This window comes from Streptopelia decaocto, assembly GCF_964273445.1.
Source record: "Streptopelia decaocto genome assembly, chromosome: 1".
NCBI lineage: Eukaryota > Metazoa > Chordata > Aves > Columbiformes > Columbidae > Streptopelia > Streptopelia decaocto.
Window position 1 is genome coordinate 7,424,140 of NC_138663.1, and position 20,868 is coordinate 7,445,007.

The 20,868-nt window shown below is 39.6% G+C and overlaps 1 protein-coding gene across 2 annotated transcripts; it reads left to right on the forward strand.

Annotated features, from left to right (window-relative positions):
* The first annotated feature begins 1,524 nt into the window (after positions 1 to 1,524).
* SEC61A2 (SEC61 translocon subunit alpha 2) lies at positions 1,525 to 20,319 on the forward strand. Of its 2 annotated transcripts, none has more exons than XM_082072023.1 (12): positions 1,525 to 1,622; positions 3,054 to 3,121; positions 7,066 to 7,131; positions 9,306 to 9,384; positions 13,867 to 13,998; positions 14,144 to 14,253; positions 14,839 to 14,992; positions 15,958 to 16,118; positions 17,015 to 17,212; positions 18,176 to 18,367; positions 18,505 to 18,581; positions 19,261 to 20,319. In XM_082072023.1, the coding sequence occupies exons 1-12, from the start codon at positions 1,616 to 1,618 to the stop codon at positions 19,445 to 19,447; spliced, it is 1,431 nt and encodes a 476-aa protein (XP_081928149.1). In that variant the 5' UTR covers positions 1,525 to 1,615; the 3' UTR covers positions 19,448 to 20,319. The 2 variants fall into 2 exon arrangements, with proteins under 2 accessions (XP_081928149.1, XP_081928150.1); XM_082072024.1 differs by having other exon boundaries at positions 1,608 to 1,626.
* The last annotated feature ends 549 nt before the right edge of the window (positions 20,320 to 20,868 follow it).

Sequence of the window (20,868 nt, forward strand, 5' to 3'; positions counted from 1 at the left end):
ATACACCGATCTGCATTCCAACATATGTTGTATTCGTGTTCAAAATAACTACCTTCAGAGGGGGAATCCCACCACAGCACTATGATACAAGGAACGGCAACAGAGGTGACATTATGGGATGGATAACAAGTTTGGTTCCCCAACTCTTCCCAGGTAGCATCGCTAGGGAGTTGATACAGAGCTTTTGTGTGTTCAGTCCATGTCCTGTTACTTTTCCATGGCTGTCCCTCTTTCCGTTCAAGAAAATGGGACTCAGTTATTCCCCATGTGGTGTTTCCCCCTGTATGATTAAGGTTTTTAAACTCATTTTCCAGTATTTTTGTAAGATTCAAACCAATCATTGTAAATTTAAGTCCTTCTGCCAATGAACCCGTCCCCTAGTCCATCTGGTTCCAAAGATGCACAAACCCTTGTATGAACTCCCAGGCTAAATTCGATACATTCTGGTTACACACTGGCAAAAAGCGCATTAGTCCCCTACAACATATGAATATATATTTGTTCCACACCATTTTTCCCTTATAAAAGAGAAATAAGATACAAAAAAAAAATCCCCAGACTAAAATAACATAAAAGGTAACACAGAATCATTTCAGTTCGAAGAGACCCTCAGGATCATCCAGTCCAACCATAACTCAGACTAATTCTAACATGTTCAATATTGGAGTAAATTAGTAATTCACATGGATTACATATACTCAGTAAACTGATTTTATAACCTAGGTTTGTTCATATTTTTTTCCAGAGCATTTAAAAAAATCAACTTTTATTCTATTCCAATAGTTTCTATGTAAAGTACAAACTTCTCCCACGCACTTTAACGGCCACTTTAATGTCAAATGTGACTATTTTCTTACTGACCAATTCAACTGATACAGTAACTAATGAGATTATTATGTATATTTGGAAGTACAAAGATTTATTGTGAAAAGTACATATACTTCCAAGTTTTCAGGCATACCTTTATCAAGCAGGGAGTAAGCGAAAGGAAGGGTGGGGAATCACTGCTCTTCACAGCATAACTAAACCAGCAGTGGGAGGCTGAATTTAGGCTATAATAGAACTCTTCATGGTGTATGCTGTATCTCTCTAGGCAGTTCTTCCCTGGAAGAACCGAGGGGGTTTGACAGACAAAACCGCACCTGAAGCACACGGCTGCGATTCAGAGTGAGAAGGAAAAGGAGATATTTCCCTCCTTACACACAAAACGAAATAAAATAAGTTCCAGCGGCGCGATAGGCGCCCCGAGAGAAGAGCCCCTCACGGCGCGCAGAGCATTCTGGGAACGCAGCGGACCCCGGGTCCTCCGCCGCTGTAGCTGCCCGCTGACAGCCTGATCCGGTCCGTGGCGGCGATTATTCACCCTCGCCGCGGATCCTGTTCCCCTCGCCTCGGAGAAAGGAGAGCCGGGCGGCGCTCAGCGAGCCTTTAGCGGGGAACGATATCGCTTTATCCCCGTCGCGTCGGTAACACCGCCTCCTCCGGGTAGGGATAGTCGTCCGGAGCGATGCCTGAGCGCAAGGCGGTGGGGCCCTGCGGCCGGCGTCACGTGACGGCGCCGGCCGGCGGCGGAGGCAGCGGCGGTGACAGCGGCTGAGGCGCCGGCCCCGCCGCCATGGGCAGTGAGTACGGACAGGGGCGGGGGGGGGGCCTGGGGAGCCCGCTCGGGCCCAGAGCCAGCGGCCCGGGACGAGGGGGTCGCTGTCGCTGTGAGGGCAGGACGTGACCGGCCGCCGGCCCGGCGGGCTGAGGCGGCCGCGTGGCTGAGGGGCCGCCCCGAGGAGGCGGCGGCAGCGGGAAAGCCCCAGGCGGGCAGGGTTCCGCGCTGCCGGGCACAGGGTGAGACCGGCCACCGCCTTGTGGTGTTTTGGTTTGATTTTTATCTTTTTTTTTCCCTCTGGGCTTAATATTTTAACACGGAAGCCGCGTCGCTTTCTGTGGAGCAAGATGTGCCAGGGGAGATTCAGGTTGGACATGAGGAAAAGGTTCTTCACCCAGAGGGTGCTGGACACTGGAACAGGCTCCCCAGGGAGGTGTCACGGCCCCAGGCCTGACAGTGTTCAAGAAGAGACTGGACAACACCCTCAGACACATGGTGTGAACTGTGGGGTTGTCCTGTGCAGGGACAGGAGTTGGACTCGATGATCCTTGTGGGTCCATTCCAGTTCAGGACATTCTGTGATTCTGTGCATCTTCTGATGACCTGAGGGCTTGGAATAAAGGAGAAATGCCTTACAGCAAAGTGTAAAATAAACACGGCATTTTGACCAAAATGTTGCTTAAACTGGCTTGCGGTGTAGTAAACGCATTTTCTTTGAAGAGGTGCTGATGATTGTTTTCTATGGTTTTCCAAATACGTCAGGGCTGGGAATAATGTATGAGTTTTGGAGGATAAACTCCCCACCAAGTATATGTACCTTCCCCGCCCCCCCCCAAAAAATAAGAGCTCACACTGTTGAGCTTTACTGCATTTTTCAAGGAGAAACTGTGAAGAGAGATGTATCAAAAGTTAAATAAAATGCCTTGAAGTTCTTATCAGAATATGTGTTGCAGTGATTTAAATTATGATTTCTAAACATATTTTAGCACTTGAATTATTTTCTCAAATATTTATGTAAAACGTAAGATATTTATCTCCATATAGATACTTTTTTATGTCAGTGTCCTTTGCTTCTGTGTTAAACTAGCACAGACCTATACTAGGTCATTTATTTTTAGATGGAATACAGTTTATTTCTCTTCTGGTGATATATACAGTGCTGTTTCTCACCTAAAATGATTCCAGCTGTGGAAAAAAGGATGGGCCAGATCTGATTAGAACAAGAATTCTCTTTTACATCTTTTGCCCTGTTTTCAGCTGTTTTAAGAAGAGAGCATTAGTTTTCAGACATTGAGTTAAAGTGCGTGTTGGTGAAATAATTAACTTATGAAGTGTTACACTTAATTTTCCCCCACAGAAGTTAAATATAAAGTTGTACGAAGTTTTGTAAGTTCATAAAGGTTCATTAACGTATTTTTATCTCTTTTTGTGTGTGTTTGTTTTTCTGGAACAGTAAAATTTTTAGAAGTTATTAAGCCATTCTGTGCTGTGTTACCCGAAATCCAGAAACCGGAAAGAAAAGTGAGTGCCGCATTATGTTCGTACTTTGATTGGTTTGCAGACAGGAGAACATTCTGATATTCAGGTCCACACTCCGATATAAATACAGAGAGTGGGCCTTAAAGTACAATGTGTTCTTTAGACGAGGGAGAATCCATGTTAAGGTGAAAGTTGATTATGATTATCAGTTCTTGACATCCTTCTGATAAGTTGTTCCACTTGGTAATTTTACTCACTATTTTTTAAGTCTCATCTCTAGACTAAGTTTATTTAGTTTCAACTCCATATGATTTGATCTGGTTTAATATACTAAAATAGAGTTTTCAAGCTTGTCTTTGTGGATACCAGTGTTGGCTTTGCATACCGGTCACAACTCTGGGCTTTGTGCTGGCTTATATATTACTTAGTAAAGGCTTGTGCTGTAACTCAGGAACCACAAATTCACTTCTTTCTTTCCCACAAAATATTTCTACTCCCATAACTGTTATTCACTTGACGAAGTGGGAAAGTGATGTGTGATATAGTTCAGGTAATTGCTTCCTGTTCACCTTCTGGATGTTACACTTCATTCTGAAATCAGTGAACTGAGTTCATTTACAGCTGATCTTTCTATTCCTCGAGACCTGGAAGATCCTCCCCATTTCTTGGCACACTTTCTAGCTGAAAAAGCGTTAATTTCTGCAGATCAAAAAGAGATGTGCCCTGTCGAAAAACAAAAACACACCAAACCACTGTTTTTTACTAACAAAATTCAAGCACATATCACCTAGGTGACAAAGGTTCTAATTAGAGTAAAAAATTTAGCTAATATTCATTGTCATGACTGACATGAAAATTCTTTCTGGGCTATATTCTTAAAAGGAAACACATAGCTGGAAACATGAAACCATCCGAGGCAATAATCTTTGTTGGTGAGAGATTCCCAAATGTTAGGACTGGATGCAGAGATGTTTGTGCCAGTAACCATAGCTGAGCCTGCTGGATTGAGTGGAGAAGATACACTAAAAACTGCTGATTATTCCCCTCTGGGATTGATTTTTAAAAGGATTGGGATTCATCTCCTGGCTCTTGGCTCCATTCGTCTTTCCATGTTGCTTTCCAGCACCTTTCCCTCTTGGAACAAGTTTCCAAACAAGTTGTTTAGATCAGATAAAGGCATCTTCACAGCAGGAATCTCCAGAGGCAGATGCTGAGATTTGGATGCATCAGATGTAGGCAGAACATACCCATGTCTGTTTCTGCAGCTGTGAAACTGGGTGTGATCTTCTGCTGATGATTTATGACATATCCCTGATTAGCTGATTACATCCATCACATTTTTATTTAGTGAAGTGGATGGAAAGAAGAAGCAAAGACAAATCTACAGCTCATTGACAGTTCTGATTTGTATTTTATTTTATTTTATTTTATTTATTTTATTTTATTTTATTTTATTTTATTTTATTTTATTTTATTTTATTTTATTTTATTTTATTTTATTTTATTTTATTTTATTTTATTTTATTTTATTTTATTTTATTATTTTATTTTTCCTCATCCCTTTCTGTTTGCCAGAGAGGCAGAGGGGCTTGATCTGCCCGTGTCCTCTATCAGCAGATGAAGGATGCCCAGAGGGGTGCCAAGATTCCTGTCCTTGCTATTTGGGTCACTTTGTCTTTATTTCTAACTAGGTCACTGCCTAGGCAATGACTGCCAGTTGCTAGATTTGTACGAATTTGAAGTTAAAATATAATTGGGAACATTTTTCTTAGACCGATGAGTCCTTTGACCATTTGAAGTTATGTTCCTTGCTTTTGTATAGTCTTATCAAGTGACCCTGGTCATTCTATATAACTGTAATTTTTGGTTATTTATTGTTTTCTTACAATCTGTCACTGGTAGACATCATTAGTTGTAGTGTGTTGGTTAAGGCCGGGACAAGAAATGAGGATAACAAAATAGAAATCTATTTTTTCTAAAATTGTATTGATTGTGAAGATGAAGTTGGATTTAGTTGGGTTCTCATTGAATCATTTTGCTGTTATTGGTAAGGGAGGCGGGCTGCTTCTGGCACTAGGGAGTGTTGCTTTTGTATTTTGGCCAACTTGACTAACAGAAGCAATTGCTACTTTTTGTAGTTAGTAGTATCAGTTCATATTCAGATTTTTCTGAGTAGAACACTGTTCAGAACACCAAGAAGGTGATGCTGAAGTCCCTCATTTTCACAAGTTTTAAGAAAAATGTCAGAGGAATAAAACGTCCCATTGAATCTGATCAGATGATGAAATGTCCTGTGCTAGTTATCATTTGTGGCTGGAATATTTTGGTACCAGTCTGTATCTTGCTGTTTCTGACTGATGGATTCGGATCCCTCCTTTTTCTTTTTTCTTTTTGAATCACAGAGACTATTTTCCTTGTGAATAACTGTGATTTGGGTGGTGCAGAATTTCTCTGATGCTCACATTCACCGCAGGTACAGAGAGAGCCAGAGCAGTTGTAGAGTGTGTGATACCTCAGAAGCCAAGATGAACTGTTGGGCTGCAGAGAGAATTTGGCTAAACTTTTTTATTTTTAAAAGTCTGCACTTAAAATCTGACTTGTAGAGTTCAAACAACACTTGGTAAAGTGGGTCAGCACTGTATAAAGTCTGACACAAGACACCGTTTGGATTTATTTGTTGCTGTCACTATTTTCCTTTTTTTAACTTTGTACTGTAAGTATTTTTAGCATCTGGCCTCTTTTAAAAGAGTGAGACAATATCAGTAAATAGAACAAAACAATCCCTGTAATTTAATTTAAGTAAGTGTATGCTTTCACTTACAAAGATACAGAGCGCTTCTGGTTTTTCTTTAGCTTCAGAAGTTGTTCTGCTGCATTGGACGGTAGTTTCTTGTCTGTGAGTGTTCAGTACCTACAAACCCAGGCACTAATCCTTTTTGTTGTTACTTCTTTACAGGCAGATTCAGTGGTTGAAGGCACAAAACTAGAATTTCTCTCTCTTACACGTTAGTTCATGTCCCGTTTTAGTAGCTGCTCTACTCTTGTCTACAGTGACCACACTTATCCTAATGTTTACGGTCCATGGAGGAGAGGTGGGAACTTGAACCTAACGCTGCACCTCGGTTCTCTGGTCTCTCCAAGTGAATTTATTTCTGTTTCACACTTTGGGTAATCCTCTGGTTCAAACTTACATCTTGTGATTCTTCTCTTCTTGCACCTGGCACTAGTTAGAGTTGCCTCCAATGCTGTGACCCTGAGATTCTCTTCGTTGCATTAGGGACTAATGACCATTGATCTGACATTCTTTTAAGAGTAGTATATAATCTTCATCTATAAAAATATTTTAGAGGATAAAACAAGTCTTTAAAAATTATTTTGTGATCTGTGTCCCTGAACTTAATGGTGAATTTAAGCTTCTTCTAACACCTTTTGAAGAACTTAATTCTAAATATTTTGAATTACAATCCAGAACTCATTCATGGCTCTTCTGGTTTTTATCGCTTGCCTTCACAGCAGTTAAATCTCTTTAAAAACTTTGTAGTGCTTTAGTTTAATGACTTCCAGCCTTACAAAACAGTGCCTCCAGTCTGTTGAAGCCTAGAGCACTAGTCACTGAAGATAAGGGTTTTTTGCATTATCTTTTGTGTTTGTTCTGGTATGTCCATGTTTTTAGCCATGCTGTTGCTTTTCTGTAAATAACCACTATAATAGAATAATACGTGTAAAATATATTCTCCCAATTGAATGTCACCTACCCTGTCTGCCAGATCCGATATAAGTTTTCTTCGACTATACAGAAGCCCATGACTGTCTCTCCCTATAAAATCAGAAATCATGTTAAAAATAAATTCTAAAGAGACATGATGCTTTCTGGTTCAATATCTTAGAATTTAATTCTGAATGATAGAGTATATAGTGCTAATGTGAGAGTACAATGAAAATTCTGTGTACAAGAAACACATTAATGTCTAAAATGTGTTCTGTAGATCCAGTTCAGAGAGAAGGTACTATGGACGGCCATCACGCTCTTCATTTTCTTAGTGTGCTGCCAGGTAGGTGTTGATGTTTTCTCTGTTTTGGGAAATGTGCATTCTGTATACGTAAAATAGAATGTTAAAAGAGTGAGAAGTTCTTGTTTCATGTTGACCTACCAGTTCCAGTTATGTATTTTTCTGGTTAAGTAAAGTTCAGTTAAAGAAACGTGATTCCCTGAAATAGTCTTTATTGCTGTTTGTATGTCTGTTCAGAAACTTAGTGCTTTCTACTTAGTCTAAAACACAGAATGTTTTTTCTTGTTATCTGAAGGGTCCTGTCAAATCTTTGAGAACAGGAGGCTGAGGGGAGACTTTCTCGTTCTCTACAACTGCCTGAAATGAGGTTGTAGCATGGAGGGGGTTGGTCTCTTCTCCCAAGTAACAAGTGATAGGACAAGAGAAAATGGCCTCAGGTTGCACCAGGAGAGGTTCAGGTTGGATATTAGGAAAAAATTATTGCCGTAAATGGTTGTCAGGCATTGGAACAGGCTGCCCAGGGCAGTGGTGGAGTCACCATCCCTGGAGGCGTTTAAAAGGCATTTAGACGAGGTTCTTAGGGACATGGTTTAGTGCCAGAGTTAGGTTATGGTTGGACTCATTGATCCTGAAGGTTTCTTCCAACTGAAATGATTCTGTGAATGATGATACTGGCTTCAGGGTATGAGCCAAGCTAATTATTCACTGAGTAGTATAAACAAACTGAGCAATTTTCTGCATTCTTTACTCTCTGTTGATAGCTAAATTTAAATTTTAGTAGTGACAAGTCTGGAAGTGAAATAAAACTGTTTTTACCTGATTCCTCTTGAACAAGCTGAGGGATTATAAAGATTACAGGAAAATGTTTTTCTGAGGTGTTTAAGTTGACATTTAGAACTTGTTTTTGTGAATATACTGACAAAGACATTGACTAAAAGTCCTCCACAATGCAGGTCTTTGTAAACATTTACGTGATCTTTATTACTCACAGTTGCAGGAGTTCCTAGAACCCGTACTGGGGTTGCAAACAGATAGTGTTGTTTTTTTAAAGAATGTGTAGATATCGCAGAAAATGAGAATCCATGTATTAAATGAAACATATTATTTTAGAACTTTTATACCTCTTAAAACATCTAAAATGAGCTGCACATCTTGAGAATCAGGCTTTTTAGGTTATAGTTATCCACTTGAACTTACTCATTGCAGTCAGATTCTGGTTTAAGAATCTTTTAACAGTGAAGTGATGCTGAAAAGCTAAAACTCAGCTCTCAAACCTACCTTTTCTTTTGGGAGGAGGAGGTGGGAATGACAATAGAGATAGAAGAACGTGTAGTTTATCCATGTTTCCTCGCTGCTGGATAGATGCGTAACCAAGACTTTGAAACTGTACAAAAGATTATCGTAATTGAGCAGAAAATCAGGTGATGCAGAGCAGAGTTTTCAGGAGTTAATCTAGAAGATTGCCTGGATCCCTTTTCTACTGGTTTTGTGATTGAGAAGATTTTCAAAGAGCTCAAAATCCCTCAGAATTGACATCTGGAACATTGTAGTTTTTGTATAAACTTGGCTTTGACACTTCCGTGTGGGATATTTTAGAATGCAGCTGTAGAATTTGAACATATGAACGTGCTGTAGGAAAATATTTACATTGTAGTTTATGCTATGTCTTTAATTTGTACTGAAATACAATACAATGTTTAGGACTGTTTAAAAAAACATAAAACCCCCTGCTTTCATCTGTCTTCTCAAAGGTGGTTTCCTGCACTTTGCTCCTCTTTTTAACTAAAAATTGCCACAGAAAAATTAGCAAAATAAATAATGGAATATCATGTAATGTTTTTCCCCTTTCTGTTAATGATTTGGGGTGGCTACCTTATTTTTTAATGTTTTTTTTTCTGTTCTTTTGAGAGGGTGTAGTACTCCTTACCTGCATATGACAGGCATTTACATCTTCAGTAATGTGTTTTATCTGCACTAACTCTTCTTTCTAGGGCTTTCTTCTTTTTCCAGTAGAAAGATCTTAGTTTAGTCCTCTGAGTCATACCCCGGTTGGAGGATTAAAATAGATGGTGTCAGTTGCTCTGGTTTAATTAAAAAAAAAAGTTGGAATAAATGTTATTAAACAGTGTAACAGCTGAATCATTATACATTAAGAATTTTGGATTCATACATGGCTGCTTTGTGTCTGTGTTTAATGCCGCCGTGTGCTTGGACAGATCCCTTTGTTTGGAATCATGTCGTCAGATTCTGCAGATCCTTTCTATTGGATGCGAGTCATTCTTGCGTCAAACAGAGGTTAGTAGATTATTCCTTTCTCTGTTTTGTATCGATATAAGCAGGAGAAAAATGGTTGGCTGTTAAATTTCATACAACTCAGATGTCACATTGAAATACTTTGTGAAGTTTGTAACACTGATGTAATTAAAATTGACTGATACTTAAGGAGTACTTCATCTTAGGAATGGGGTTTCCTTTGACATGCAGATGAGATTAATCTTGCTTGTCAAGTTCTGGGATGATTCTGTTTTGAATTTTAGAGAGGTCTCTTTCTGATTAATATATGGGATAGGAAGTCCTTTCCCCTGCCCCTTCTGAACAGCCTAACGGGCAGTATCAGGGCGTTGAGTAGAAAATACCTTATATGTGCAAGTCAGTTACACCTCATAATATTTTGGCAACATTATGGGTGAAAAATTTGTAGGTGGGAAAGCTGAGGGCAAAGATCATTAGGCTAATAGTTTAGCAAAGCTAAAGTAACTTATTTGAGAATATACAAATAGATCCCAACCAAATCTATAAGAAGACTTTAAAGTATTGCAAGTAGTTTAAAATCTAAGATGGGTGACCTGGTGTGCCTGACTCTAAATGAGGACACTGACCTCATCTGTATCTTGGAAAATTGGTTGAAAGAAAATCAGTGGAACCCTCTAGTGTGAAGGTACAAATTATTTAGGAATGGCAAATTGTGTCGCACTAGTGAAGGTAACAAATCAAGGTAAATACGTTATCTGTTTCAAACTCTACTGCAGAAGTTGCATATCTAATTCATGTCTCGCTAGCAGCATATGCTACCAAAGATGCTATCCACTACCCAGACAGCAGGATAACAGCGTCCAAGGAGAGACTAAGAGACTGTGAAGTCAATAAAAAGCAGGAGTGGAAAGTTAATTTTCATCTAAGTCAACTGACTAGATGACATTGGAGGATGTGAGGTAAACCTAAAGTTTTTGACATCCTCATTTTCTTGCTGTTGGATAAGTAAAGGTTTCCAAGAGAGAGGACATAATATTTAACAAAGACATAACATTTAACAGATTTAACTGAACAATGTGTAGACTCTAGGATGCGAGTATGAAAGAACCACATAATAATAATAATGACTTGAATGCTTTCACATGTTACATTTTGGTATCAGGGCAAACACTAACAAAAATATGAAAAAATCATAGTGCAATAATGCTTAAAATTTTTAAAAATTAGAACTGAAATGAGCACTCTGGTAGTTAGGCAGAAATGAAGACTCCAGACAATAGGGGAGGTGCTCAAGAAACACTTCTTAAATTCAGATTATTTCTGGGGTAACCGGGCAAGCAGCTAAACAGCACACACAGCCGTTCACCCGCCACTCCCAGTGGCATGGGGGACAGGATTGGGAAAAAAGGTAAACCTCAATGGCTAAGATAAAGGCAGTTTAATAGAACAGAAAGGGAAAATAATAATAGTATTATTTATAGTAATATATAAACCAAGTGATGGACAGTGCAGTTGCTCACCACCCATTAGCTGATACCCAGCCTGTTCCTGAGTATCGGTTCCTCCAGCCACCTTCCCCAAAGTATATACTGAGCATATATACCATCAGTTGGTATGGTGTGGATGGGTTTCTGTTAGATGGAGATTTGTTATTGAACTAGCCAGGCCCAAAGGAATTTCAAGGCCAACTTAGAAAGCTGAAAACAGGACCTGCCATGGGAGAGAGGCATTTCTATAATAACAAGGCCTCAACATGACGTAAATCAACGGACCTATCAGCAGTGAGACTCCAGCGCGTGGACAGCTCGTGAGCATAGATGATATCCAATGAGTGAATGCATGATTGGAGCGTGGATGCGTGATCAAAGAATAGTTGCATATATAAGGAGGCTTATTTCTGTAATAAATGGCTCTAACATGATTCACATTGAATCGGAGTGCAGGGTCCTTTATTTGCTCCAACAGTATGGAATATACCTTTGGCCAGTTTGGGTCAGCTGTCCCAGCTTCTTGGGCACCTGGTGTGACATGAGAAGCTGAGAAGTCCATGACTGCTTAACAACTAAAACATCAGCGTGTTATCAGGATTGTTCTCATCCTAAATCCAAAACACAGCACTACACCTTTAGGAAGAAACTTAACTCTTTCCCAGCTGAAACTAGGACAACTTCTTAAAGGCTCTTCAGGAAATAAAGCTATTGTGGGATAAGAAGGAAGATCTCGTAGCTGAAGAACTGGTTGAAAAGATCAGAAGACACGTCTGTACAAATTGAATATTGCACAGAGTTCTGATCTGCCGTGCCATGAAAGATATAGAGGGACTGAAAAAACACTCAGGAAAAAGCACCAGGAAAAATCCCAGTTAGAAATTAATCTATAGAAAGAGATCTTAAAAAAACTAAGTGTGTTTTTGCCATGAAATGTGTATATCCCAAATGTCTTTTAAGTCTTCATCTCTGGAAAAAAAAGTGGGAAGGGAATGGACAGTCACCTTTTCCTTATACTGTAAGAGGGAAGGGGCAGCTAACAGTATTATTGAGCAGCAATATATATATATATATATATATATATATATATATATATATATATATATATATATAACTTGAAGTTTCTGAACAAGTTACTGGCAGAACTTGCCAGAAGCAGTTTCTGAATAAATGACAGATGTGTGGGAAAAGGGGAATACAGAATGAGAGCTCCACCAAAGAAGGGGCCCTGCAGAGCTGGGGTGTGAGGATGAATAAGCTTTGAGGTGCATCAGCTATAGATATGCTAGATTTAGGTTATGGTTGGACTTTTTGATCTTAAAGGTCTCTTCCAACCAAAATAATTAAATGATTCTATACAGTTTTTACTTGTTTTCATCTTCCATATGACCTTACAGATCGTGCTACTTCTGTCACTGATTCTCGTTGAGACTTTACAAGTCTGCTGTGGCTAAATAGGTTTTTATTAATCATTTTCTTGGTAATTTTGTGATGGAACATTACTGTACTACACAGGAGAGCAGAGTTACACTTAAATGGATAGAATAGGATAGGATAGGATAGGATAGGATAGGATAGAATAGAATAGAATAGAATAGAATAGAATAGAATAGAATAGAATAGAATAGAATAGAATAGAATAGAATAGAATAGAATAGAATAGAATAGAATAGAATAGAATAGAATAGAATAGAAAGCTGATTCTCTTTTGAATCTCCCTGGTGGATGTTGTGACTTAGTGCCAGAAAAAATGCGCATTATTTATGTCCCTTGAGTGATAATGTAAAAGAAGGTACAAAAGTAATTTGATCTGCCTTAATTGAATGTTAAACTCGTAAAATGCGTCCATACTCAAACTTGTTTTCTTTCTAGCTTGGGAAATGTGGAGAGTTTCATCACTTGGTAGTTAAATTTTTTAAATTTTCATCCAAATTTTCAACATTTTATTTTTTTAAGCTTTCAATATCTTTGAATAGGAGAAAAAAAAATTGTATTAGCCAAAGGACAAGCTAAATTTAAAAAAGTGATCTTTTTGAAGCAACAGCATTGTAAAAAGAGGATGTGGAAGAACGTTTCTGTATTGAGATGGGAGAGTATATTGTACAGGCAAGAGGTGGGCTATTTTTCTGAGTTTAGTTGCTCTGTGTACATTGAGCTCTGCACCCACACCACATTATAATATAATTCAACCAGGTGTCAGTGGTTGAACAAGACCTTGCTGAGAATATTTCTAAATTAGAGTATCAAGTGTTCTGGTGTTACAGGTGCATCGGTCTGAGGATACAAGCAAAGGGAGTGATGCCCTGGTTTGTATTACACCAGATGAAGTGATTGGAAGGGAAAACCAGGCAGGTTTTTTGGAATATCCACCTATGTGCGGCAGCAGGTAGTGTTCTATGAAGTCGTATCACGCTGTTCGAGTTGTGAACAGTTGGAAGGTGACACCTCGGTGACATTGTACCAGTAGGTGAGTTGGTAGAGTAGAGCATCTTAATGACCTTGTTTGTTTTGTTAAGAACTCGTTTAACCCCAAACTTCTGTGCTCTTAACTAGAGTCAGTGATTCCGAGAGTGGCATTATCAGCCACTGTGGATCTGCAGCATCTTTTTTGTGTTCTTCCAAATTAAACTTTTGACAAATGTGACAGCTGAAGCACTAACAGAATAGACCACCAGGGACAAGACACCTTCCAGTGAAAAGTTCCTTGATATTATATGCCAGAAAGCCAGCTAGCGCCTGGTAAGCTTCATTGGGCATCAACTTTTAGTGTTAGCATGGTTTCACAAAAATATTTAGAATTAATATGTAGGTTTCTCGTGTTGCCATCAAAATTAGATTTTAACACAACACCCTTCTTTTGTGAGGAGATAACAGTCTTTGTTTTGATCGTACCTGTACTGGAATGTATATCTTTGAGGGCTTATGAAAAATGTTCCTTATAGGTCAGAAACCTTTCACCAGACCTGATATCCTCAGGGTCTAATTCTTTAGGAGAGATGCTTGAATGGCAATTGTGTTAATTTTTCTTCCTGTTTAGGTACTTTGATGGAATTAGGTATCTCACCCATTGTGACATCTGGTTTGATCATGCAGCTGCTGGCTGGGGCGAAGATCATTGAAGTCGGTGATACCCCAAAAGACAGAGCCTTGTTCAACGGAGCTCAGAAATGTAAGCGCTGTTCCAATTAAAATTAATAAGCGTATTTTTATTCTTGGGAAAGCAGCCTGCCTAAGTGATACTACATGTGAGATTTCTTTGGTAGGCGATTTCAGCAGATTTTTTTTTAAAGGATTTGCTTTCTCTCTTGTTTTAGTATTTGGGATGATTATTACCATTGGGCAAGCCATTGTGTATGTTATGACTGGAATGTATGGAGATCCTGCTGAAATGGGTGCTGGAATTTGTCTTCTTATTATAATTCAGGTTTGTAATGAGCTGTTTTGTGTGTAACTGAGACTGGTTAGATACAGTATAGCTAGAAGGAAAAATCTATATCTGATTGCCCTTTATTTATGTAAACATCATCCTTTGTATCTGTCTGTCTACATAGGAGAAATTCTAAATATTCCATAAAGGAGGAGAGAGTTGGGATAGTTAATATCGAAAATATTTCAGATAGGAGTGGCTGTTTGATTAGAAATAGAGGAATTGATAGAGTTTGAACGCAGTAGCTGCTGCTCAGTGCCGTGGAACGCTCGCCACTCAATGGCACAGATGCAGCTTTGAGACAAAGCAGCAAATGCACAAACTTAAACGCTTATTTGAAACAAGTGCTTGCTGAGTAATCTGTTCGCTGGCGTCAGTGTTGAGACGTCACAGGGATCATTGCCAGGTGAGACGCGCGGGCGTTTGGACGTGAGAGGGCACAAACGCTGCATGAATGGTATTTAGCTGAAAAACTTCGTGATCGCTCTCCAGCATGATGAAAATACTGGAGCAGGGAATGAATATGTAATTCCTGACTTGATTTCTTCTTGTTTCCGCTCACTTCTGTTTCTTTTCCTGCAGCTGTTTGTTGCTGGTTTGATTGTGTTGCTGTTAGATGAGTTGCTACAGAAAGGTTATGGTTTGGGGTCTGGTATTTCCCTCTTTATTGCCACCAATATCTGTGAAACCATTGTCTGGAAGGCTTTTAGTCCCACTACCATCAACACTGGCAGAGGTACGTGTGCGATTACAATTAATTACAACATGTTTCAGTGGGTGTGTGCTGTACATAAACTATCAGATGTTAATTAAATGGCTATGAAAAATGTTTGATGTATGATCATTAGCTTCTAAAGTCAATTGTCCAACACCGAAGATGAAAATGTGGTCTGACTTACGTGAAGATTAATAACTTACAAGTTTACTTTTGCTGATTTGAATTGCAGTATTTAAAATGGGACTCAAAGCCCCTTGACTGAAGATTCTTGCATTTCCAAACGGAAATAGTCTGGTTTTAACATAATTTAGTCCATAGAAATTGAGAAAATGAGAAATTCTCTGTGTTCAGAGGAGTGTTTTATGATCCAGCTGTTGGTGGTGTCTGTGGGATACTGTTGTAGTCGGTGCTTCCAAATTGCTTTAAGTTAGTTTGGTTCTTCAGAGGCTTCAGATCTCAGTCCTCAGCCAACATTTGACAACATCTGCTTGTCCTGAGGCCCTGGCAGTACAACTTCAGACACAGCCCCTTCGCATCAATAGGTTAATGACTTTAATACATAACATTTGAAATCCCAACCTACGTTTTTAGTTCACTTTCATTTTCACCTGATTTTTAGTAGTTCTGTCTATTGCATTTTATGGCTGCTTTTCTAAAGCTATTTTCTATCTTTGTTTATTATTTCTTCCTTCTAATAATTCTTCTGCCTCCAGAAAACAAGAACAAAGAGAGTATTCTCTCATGTGTTCATGTGTGTGGCTTTTATTTTTGTTTCCACCAGGTATAATGTTTTGGTAGATTATTCTACATTCTATATGCTAAAACAGAATCCTGTACTGTGTTATATCTGTCGTACCAGGATTTATGTCCTATTGTATGACACATGTTATTCTTAAAATTTCCAAAAGAAAGATACTTTTGTTTTAAAAAAAAAAGGTTTTAATTTACAGATTAAAATTCTTGTACTTCTTTGCTTGGTGCAGGAACAGAGTTTGAAGGTGCTGTGATCGCATTATTTCATCTTCTGGCCACACGAACCGACAAAGTCCGGGCTTTGCGAGAAGCTTTTTACCGACAGAATTTGCCCAATCTCATGAACCTGATTGCTACAGTATTTGTATTTGCCGTAGTCATATATTTTCAGGTAAAATGAGAAATTCTTCATAGTAGCTCTGCAGTTGTGAAGGTAGAAAAGCGCATGGGCCCTACAGACAAATGCAAAAGTGCAGTTGAAGTAACTGAAGGATCTCAGCTTTAAATGAGAAACTCAGTATTGTTATTTCAGTAATATACCTCTGTGGCAGGATGGCTGTTACATTTTATAGCCGGATGCTGTAATCTCACATTCCATTAAACGCCACACATGCTATGAGAGTAATTTTACTAAAAACGGATTCTGGAACTGCAGTGGTTGTATCATACAAATAATATATGTGATATTCGTAATTGACTTAAAATAATGCTTTTGGACAGAGCTAGAGAACCTTGCTTATTTGGGGAGTGCATGGTAGAGATTTGTTCTAGAAAACAACCATGTAATTAATGCATAGCTTATTGATTATCCCTATGATTTTCTTGAACTACTTAACTAGTGTTTCTTTTTAAATTTAAATATTCACTGAATTCTCTGGTTTTCAAATTCATGTGGCTTTTCTTGGGTCTCCTCAGATAGGAACCTGCCCCAGCAAACAGGAGGCTGGTCTGACTACACAAAGTCTCCTGTTAAGTGGCTAATTAAGTTAAAAGCCATTAAAGGCTTTTATCAAACCCTGTTCTGTAGAGTGTATTTCAGAGGAATATCATTTAGCAGATGAGAGATAATAATGTAAAAGGAGTGTAAAACAACAAAGCAGTAACTCTTACAGATCCTTAAAATCTGTAATCCAGACTGTAGCAGAAAGCTTGTGAGTTTTACTGTCCCAGACCTTGTATTCCTCGTTTTTCCAGCAAGAACTCTGCGGTCAGGAGTAGTTTTTCGGCACACAGGGAATTCCATCTGTTTTGGAACTAAACTTGGTGTGTTTGCGTTCTTTCCCATAGGGGTTTCGTGTTGATTTACCAATCAAGTCTGCGCGATACCGGGGACAGTACAGTAGTTATCCTATCAAGCTCTTTTATACCTCCAACATTCCCATCATCCTGCAGTCGGCCTTAGTTTCCAACCTCTACGTCATTTCCCAGATGTTGTCTGTTCGTTTTAGTGGCAACTTCTTGGTGAACTTACTAGGACAGTGGGCAGTAAGTATTTTACCACTTTTTTCAAAAGTGCATAAAACTATTTCACAGAATCACAGAATGTCAGGGATTGGAAGGGACCTCGAAATATCATCCAATCCAATCCCCCCACCAGAGCAGGAACACCCAGATGAGGTTACACAGGAAGGTGTCCAGGCAGGTCTTGAATGTCTGCAGAGAAGGAGACTCCACAACCCCCCTGGGCAGCCTGGGCCAGGCTCTGTCACCCTCACTGAGAAGTTTCTTCTCAAATTTAAGTGGAACCTCTTGTGTTCCAGTTTGAACCCCTTACCCCTTGTCCTACCATTGGTTGTCACCGAGAAGAGCCTGGCTCCATCCTTGTGACACCCACCCTTTATATATTTGTAAACATTAATGAGGTCACCCCTCAATCTCCTCCAAGCTAAAGAGCCCCAGCTCCCTCAGCCTTTCCTCACACAGGAGATGCTCCACTCCCTTCAGTATCTTTATTGCCCTGTACTGGACTCTCTCCAGCAGTTCCCTGTCCTTCTGGAACTGAGGGGCCCAGAATTGGGCACAATATTCCAGGTGTGGTCTCACCAGGGCAGAGTAGAGGGGCAGGAGAACCTCTCTCGACCTACTGACCCCCCCTTCTAATCCACCCCAGGTACCATTGGCCTTCTTGGCCACAAGGGCCCAGTGCTGGCTCATGGTCATCCTGCTGTCCACCAGAACCCCCAGGTCCCTTTCCCCTACACTGCTCTCTAATAGGTCATTCCCCAACTTACATTGGAACCTGGGGTTGTTCCTACAACATCCAATTTGTATGTATTACTTCATTGTTAGACTTTGGTATTTAACCAACATAAAACTGGAATCCTTTTAAATCTTTGTATATAAAAGCTGTTTAAAAAACACTTAAGATTAATTCCTCTAGAAATACAGGACAGGAATGTGAGAGGTCTGTGAGAAATAACGAATTGCCTGTTTGTTCCCCTCTCGTAGGATGTCAGTGGCGGTGGCCCTGCTCGCTCATATCCAGTTGGTGGCCTGTGCTACTACTTGTCCCCTCCAGAATCCATGGGTGCAATATTTGACGATCCTGTCCATGTAATAGTTTATATAATATTTATGTTGGGATCCTGTGCGTTCTTCTCGAAGACTTGGATTGAAGTGTCTGGCTCATCAGCCAAAGATGTAGGTGTTCTGATAACATGCCCAAATGTTTTCAAACACGGCCTCTGATTTACTAACTGATCGGTTATTGCTGTGACTAAATATCAGGTGACTGTGAAACACGGCAGAAGTTTCATAAAATTACGGGTTTTTTGCAGGTTGCCAAGCAACTCAAAGAACAGCAAATGGTGATGAGAGGCCACAGAGATACCTCAATGGTTCACGAGCTCAACAGGTAAGGAGATGCTGACTCCAGGTGCCACTGGGCGGTTAAGCTGGGGAGGTGTCAGTTAGAACAGATATTCTTGGGAAAACCTCCAACCTGTTTCCACTGCAAATGCCAAGATTCTTCCCATCCCGCTGTTGCCTTTCCCAGTAATATAGAAGATGTTTATAGCAGTAGGGAAGAGATTTAACCTGTAGTGTCTTTAAGTGGCATGATGAGGGAATTTGGGTTGAAACGTTTCCATGTTTGTTAAAGGAAGATACCTTGATTTTTACAGGTGTTTAATTTACCATTACTGAACTAAGATGACACTACCAAAGCAATATTTTACGCAGTATGCAAAGCCTGAAGATCTATATTGAAAAGTAGCTTTATCCCTACATATTTAAGTCCAAGCAGTTGTTTTTAGTCTCGTGGAGGTTACATAGCACTCATAGACACAAAACTGTTATACTATGAATTGAAAAGCTTTGCCAGTGTTCGATTATTCCCACAGCTTTCCTATCAGTGAACATTTGCTTTAGTTTGTGCCAATATGGAAGATAACACGAGCTAATGGCAGAGTTGCATTTGCAACGCTAAATTTGTTGCTCAATATTCTAGTCAGATGTTTTAGTAGCAGATGTATTGTTAGAATCCTTGGGTGACAATTCATGATGATGAATGCTTTGTTTTGTTGTTGGTGCAGGTATATCCCTACAGCAGCTGCGTTTGGTGGTTTGTGCATTGGGGCCCTTTCAGTATTGGCCGACTTTCTCGGAGCCATTGGGTCCGGCACTGGCATTCTGCTTGCGGTCACTATTATTTATCAGTATTTTGAAATATTTGTAAAAGAACAGGCTGAAGTCGGAGGAGTAGGTGCATTATTTTTCTAGATGTCCAAACAGTTCATGGTTTGTGTGAAAGGGAAAGTATGTTGACAATACGCATCATTTAGTCCAATAATGCTATTATCTTTTTACTTGTTTTAAAGTGCTCCATGTCCCATTACTGTGACGGGCATTGAGCAGTGCCCGTGTGCAGCGTTAGTACCAGCTGCCTTAAGGATAAAGTTTACATTATCTCGTTTAAGTATTATCTAGTGCTGCCTGTAATGCTGGAAACCAATTCATCTACCTTGTTGTTCCAACACTACAGTGAGATGGTAAAAATGTATCAGTTCGATATCAGTCAACATTTTTGCACACAGCATTAAAATGTTAAATTAATTTCCCTGTCCTTAATACGAGTTCAGATTGCCGTGTGCCAGTATTCTTGACAAATTTGTAGCCTGTATTTAATTTTTTTATACTTTTTTTAACTTGCATTTCCCCATCATTGAACTCAGCGCTCCTTATTCCTCCGTGGTGTCTCCACCCAGGCACCTTCCTCTGAGCTCTAAGGGTGGACACGTAAAACATTTCACCAGACTGATACTCATCTCACCCGTAACTGGTTCTGTGGTGAATTTGCTGCATCGCAGGGTTGGGGGCGTTTCTGTTCCTATTTTCGCTGCTGTCACGCCAGCAACGCAGCCCCGTAGTTTTATTTAAACCGTGTCCTCGTGAAAACTGCCACCGAAACTTCGCGTCCACTTTGCTTTTGTGAGTCTGAAGAACAAGGCCTGGTTCCTAAAGCTGCGTTCGTGGAAGGGAAAGGGGGGGTGGAACGAGATGTTCCTGCTGAGAATTTATTTATGCTGTCGCACTTTACAGCGGCAATGTAACAACTGTAAACGTTAGACAATAAACTTATTTAATTAAGCTCTCTCCTGTGTCTTATCTGTACAGAACGTGATTAATGTGCAGGTTTTGATGCATAGTGAGGTAGGTCTGTAAGGCTCCTTTCTTTCCCTTTATCCTTTCTTTTTCTAGAAATAAATTTTGATTTGTTTTAACCAGCCTTAATTAAAAAACAAAAACTAAAACAATTTCAATATTCTTCCCCTTGAAATCATGGAACTTTTCTGCTGAGCTTTAATCAATGACTTTTTCCTCTTTGATTTCACATTTTGATCTCTTCTGACTTCTTTCATGTTGAACTTAAAAGTAACTTTGCATTCTTTGTAAAGGTAAGAAAACATTAAGCAAGTTTTCTGTTTCATTTTGAAGCAAGGTAAGTCTTCCTAATTATGCACATTCATCTAAACTTATTTCAGAGGCAAGATTTTGATATTTGCCTGTATTTATGACAACTCTTAGATCCCACCTTCAAGCAGTTGTGGTTGTTTACATAACTAGAAGCAGCTGACTGTGCAGATACCCTGAAGGTGTGTTAACCAAACACTGGCACTAAACCATGTACCTAAGAGCCTCAT

Bases quoted from the DNA above. Each gene is read 5' to 3' on its own strand.
- SEC61A2 (XM_082072023.1), top strand. The intron at 17,213-18,175 runs GTAAGTATTTTA...CCCCTCTCGTAG, and splicing joins ACTTACTAGGACAGTGGGCA to GATGTCAGTGGCGGTGGCCC. The intron at 18,582-19,260 runs GTAAGGAGATGC...TTGTTGGTGCAG, and splicing joins ATGGTTCACGAGCTCAACAG to GTATATCCCTACAGCAGCTG.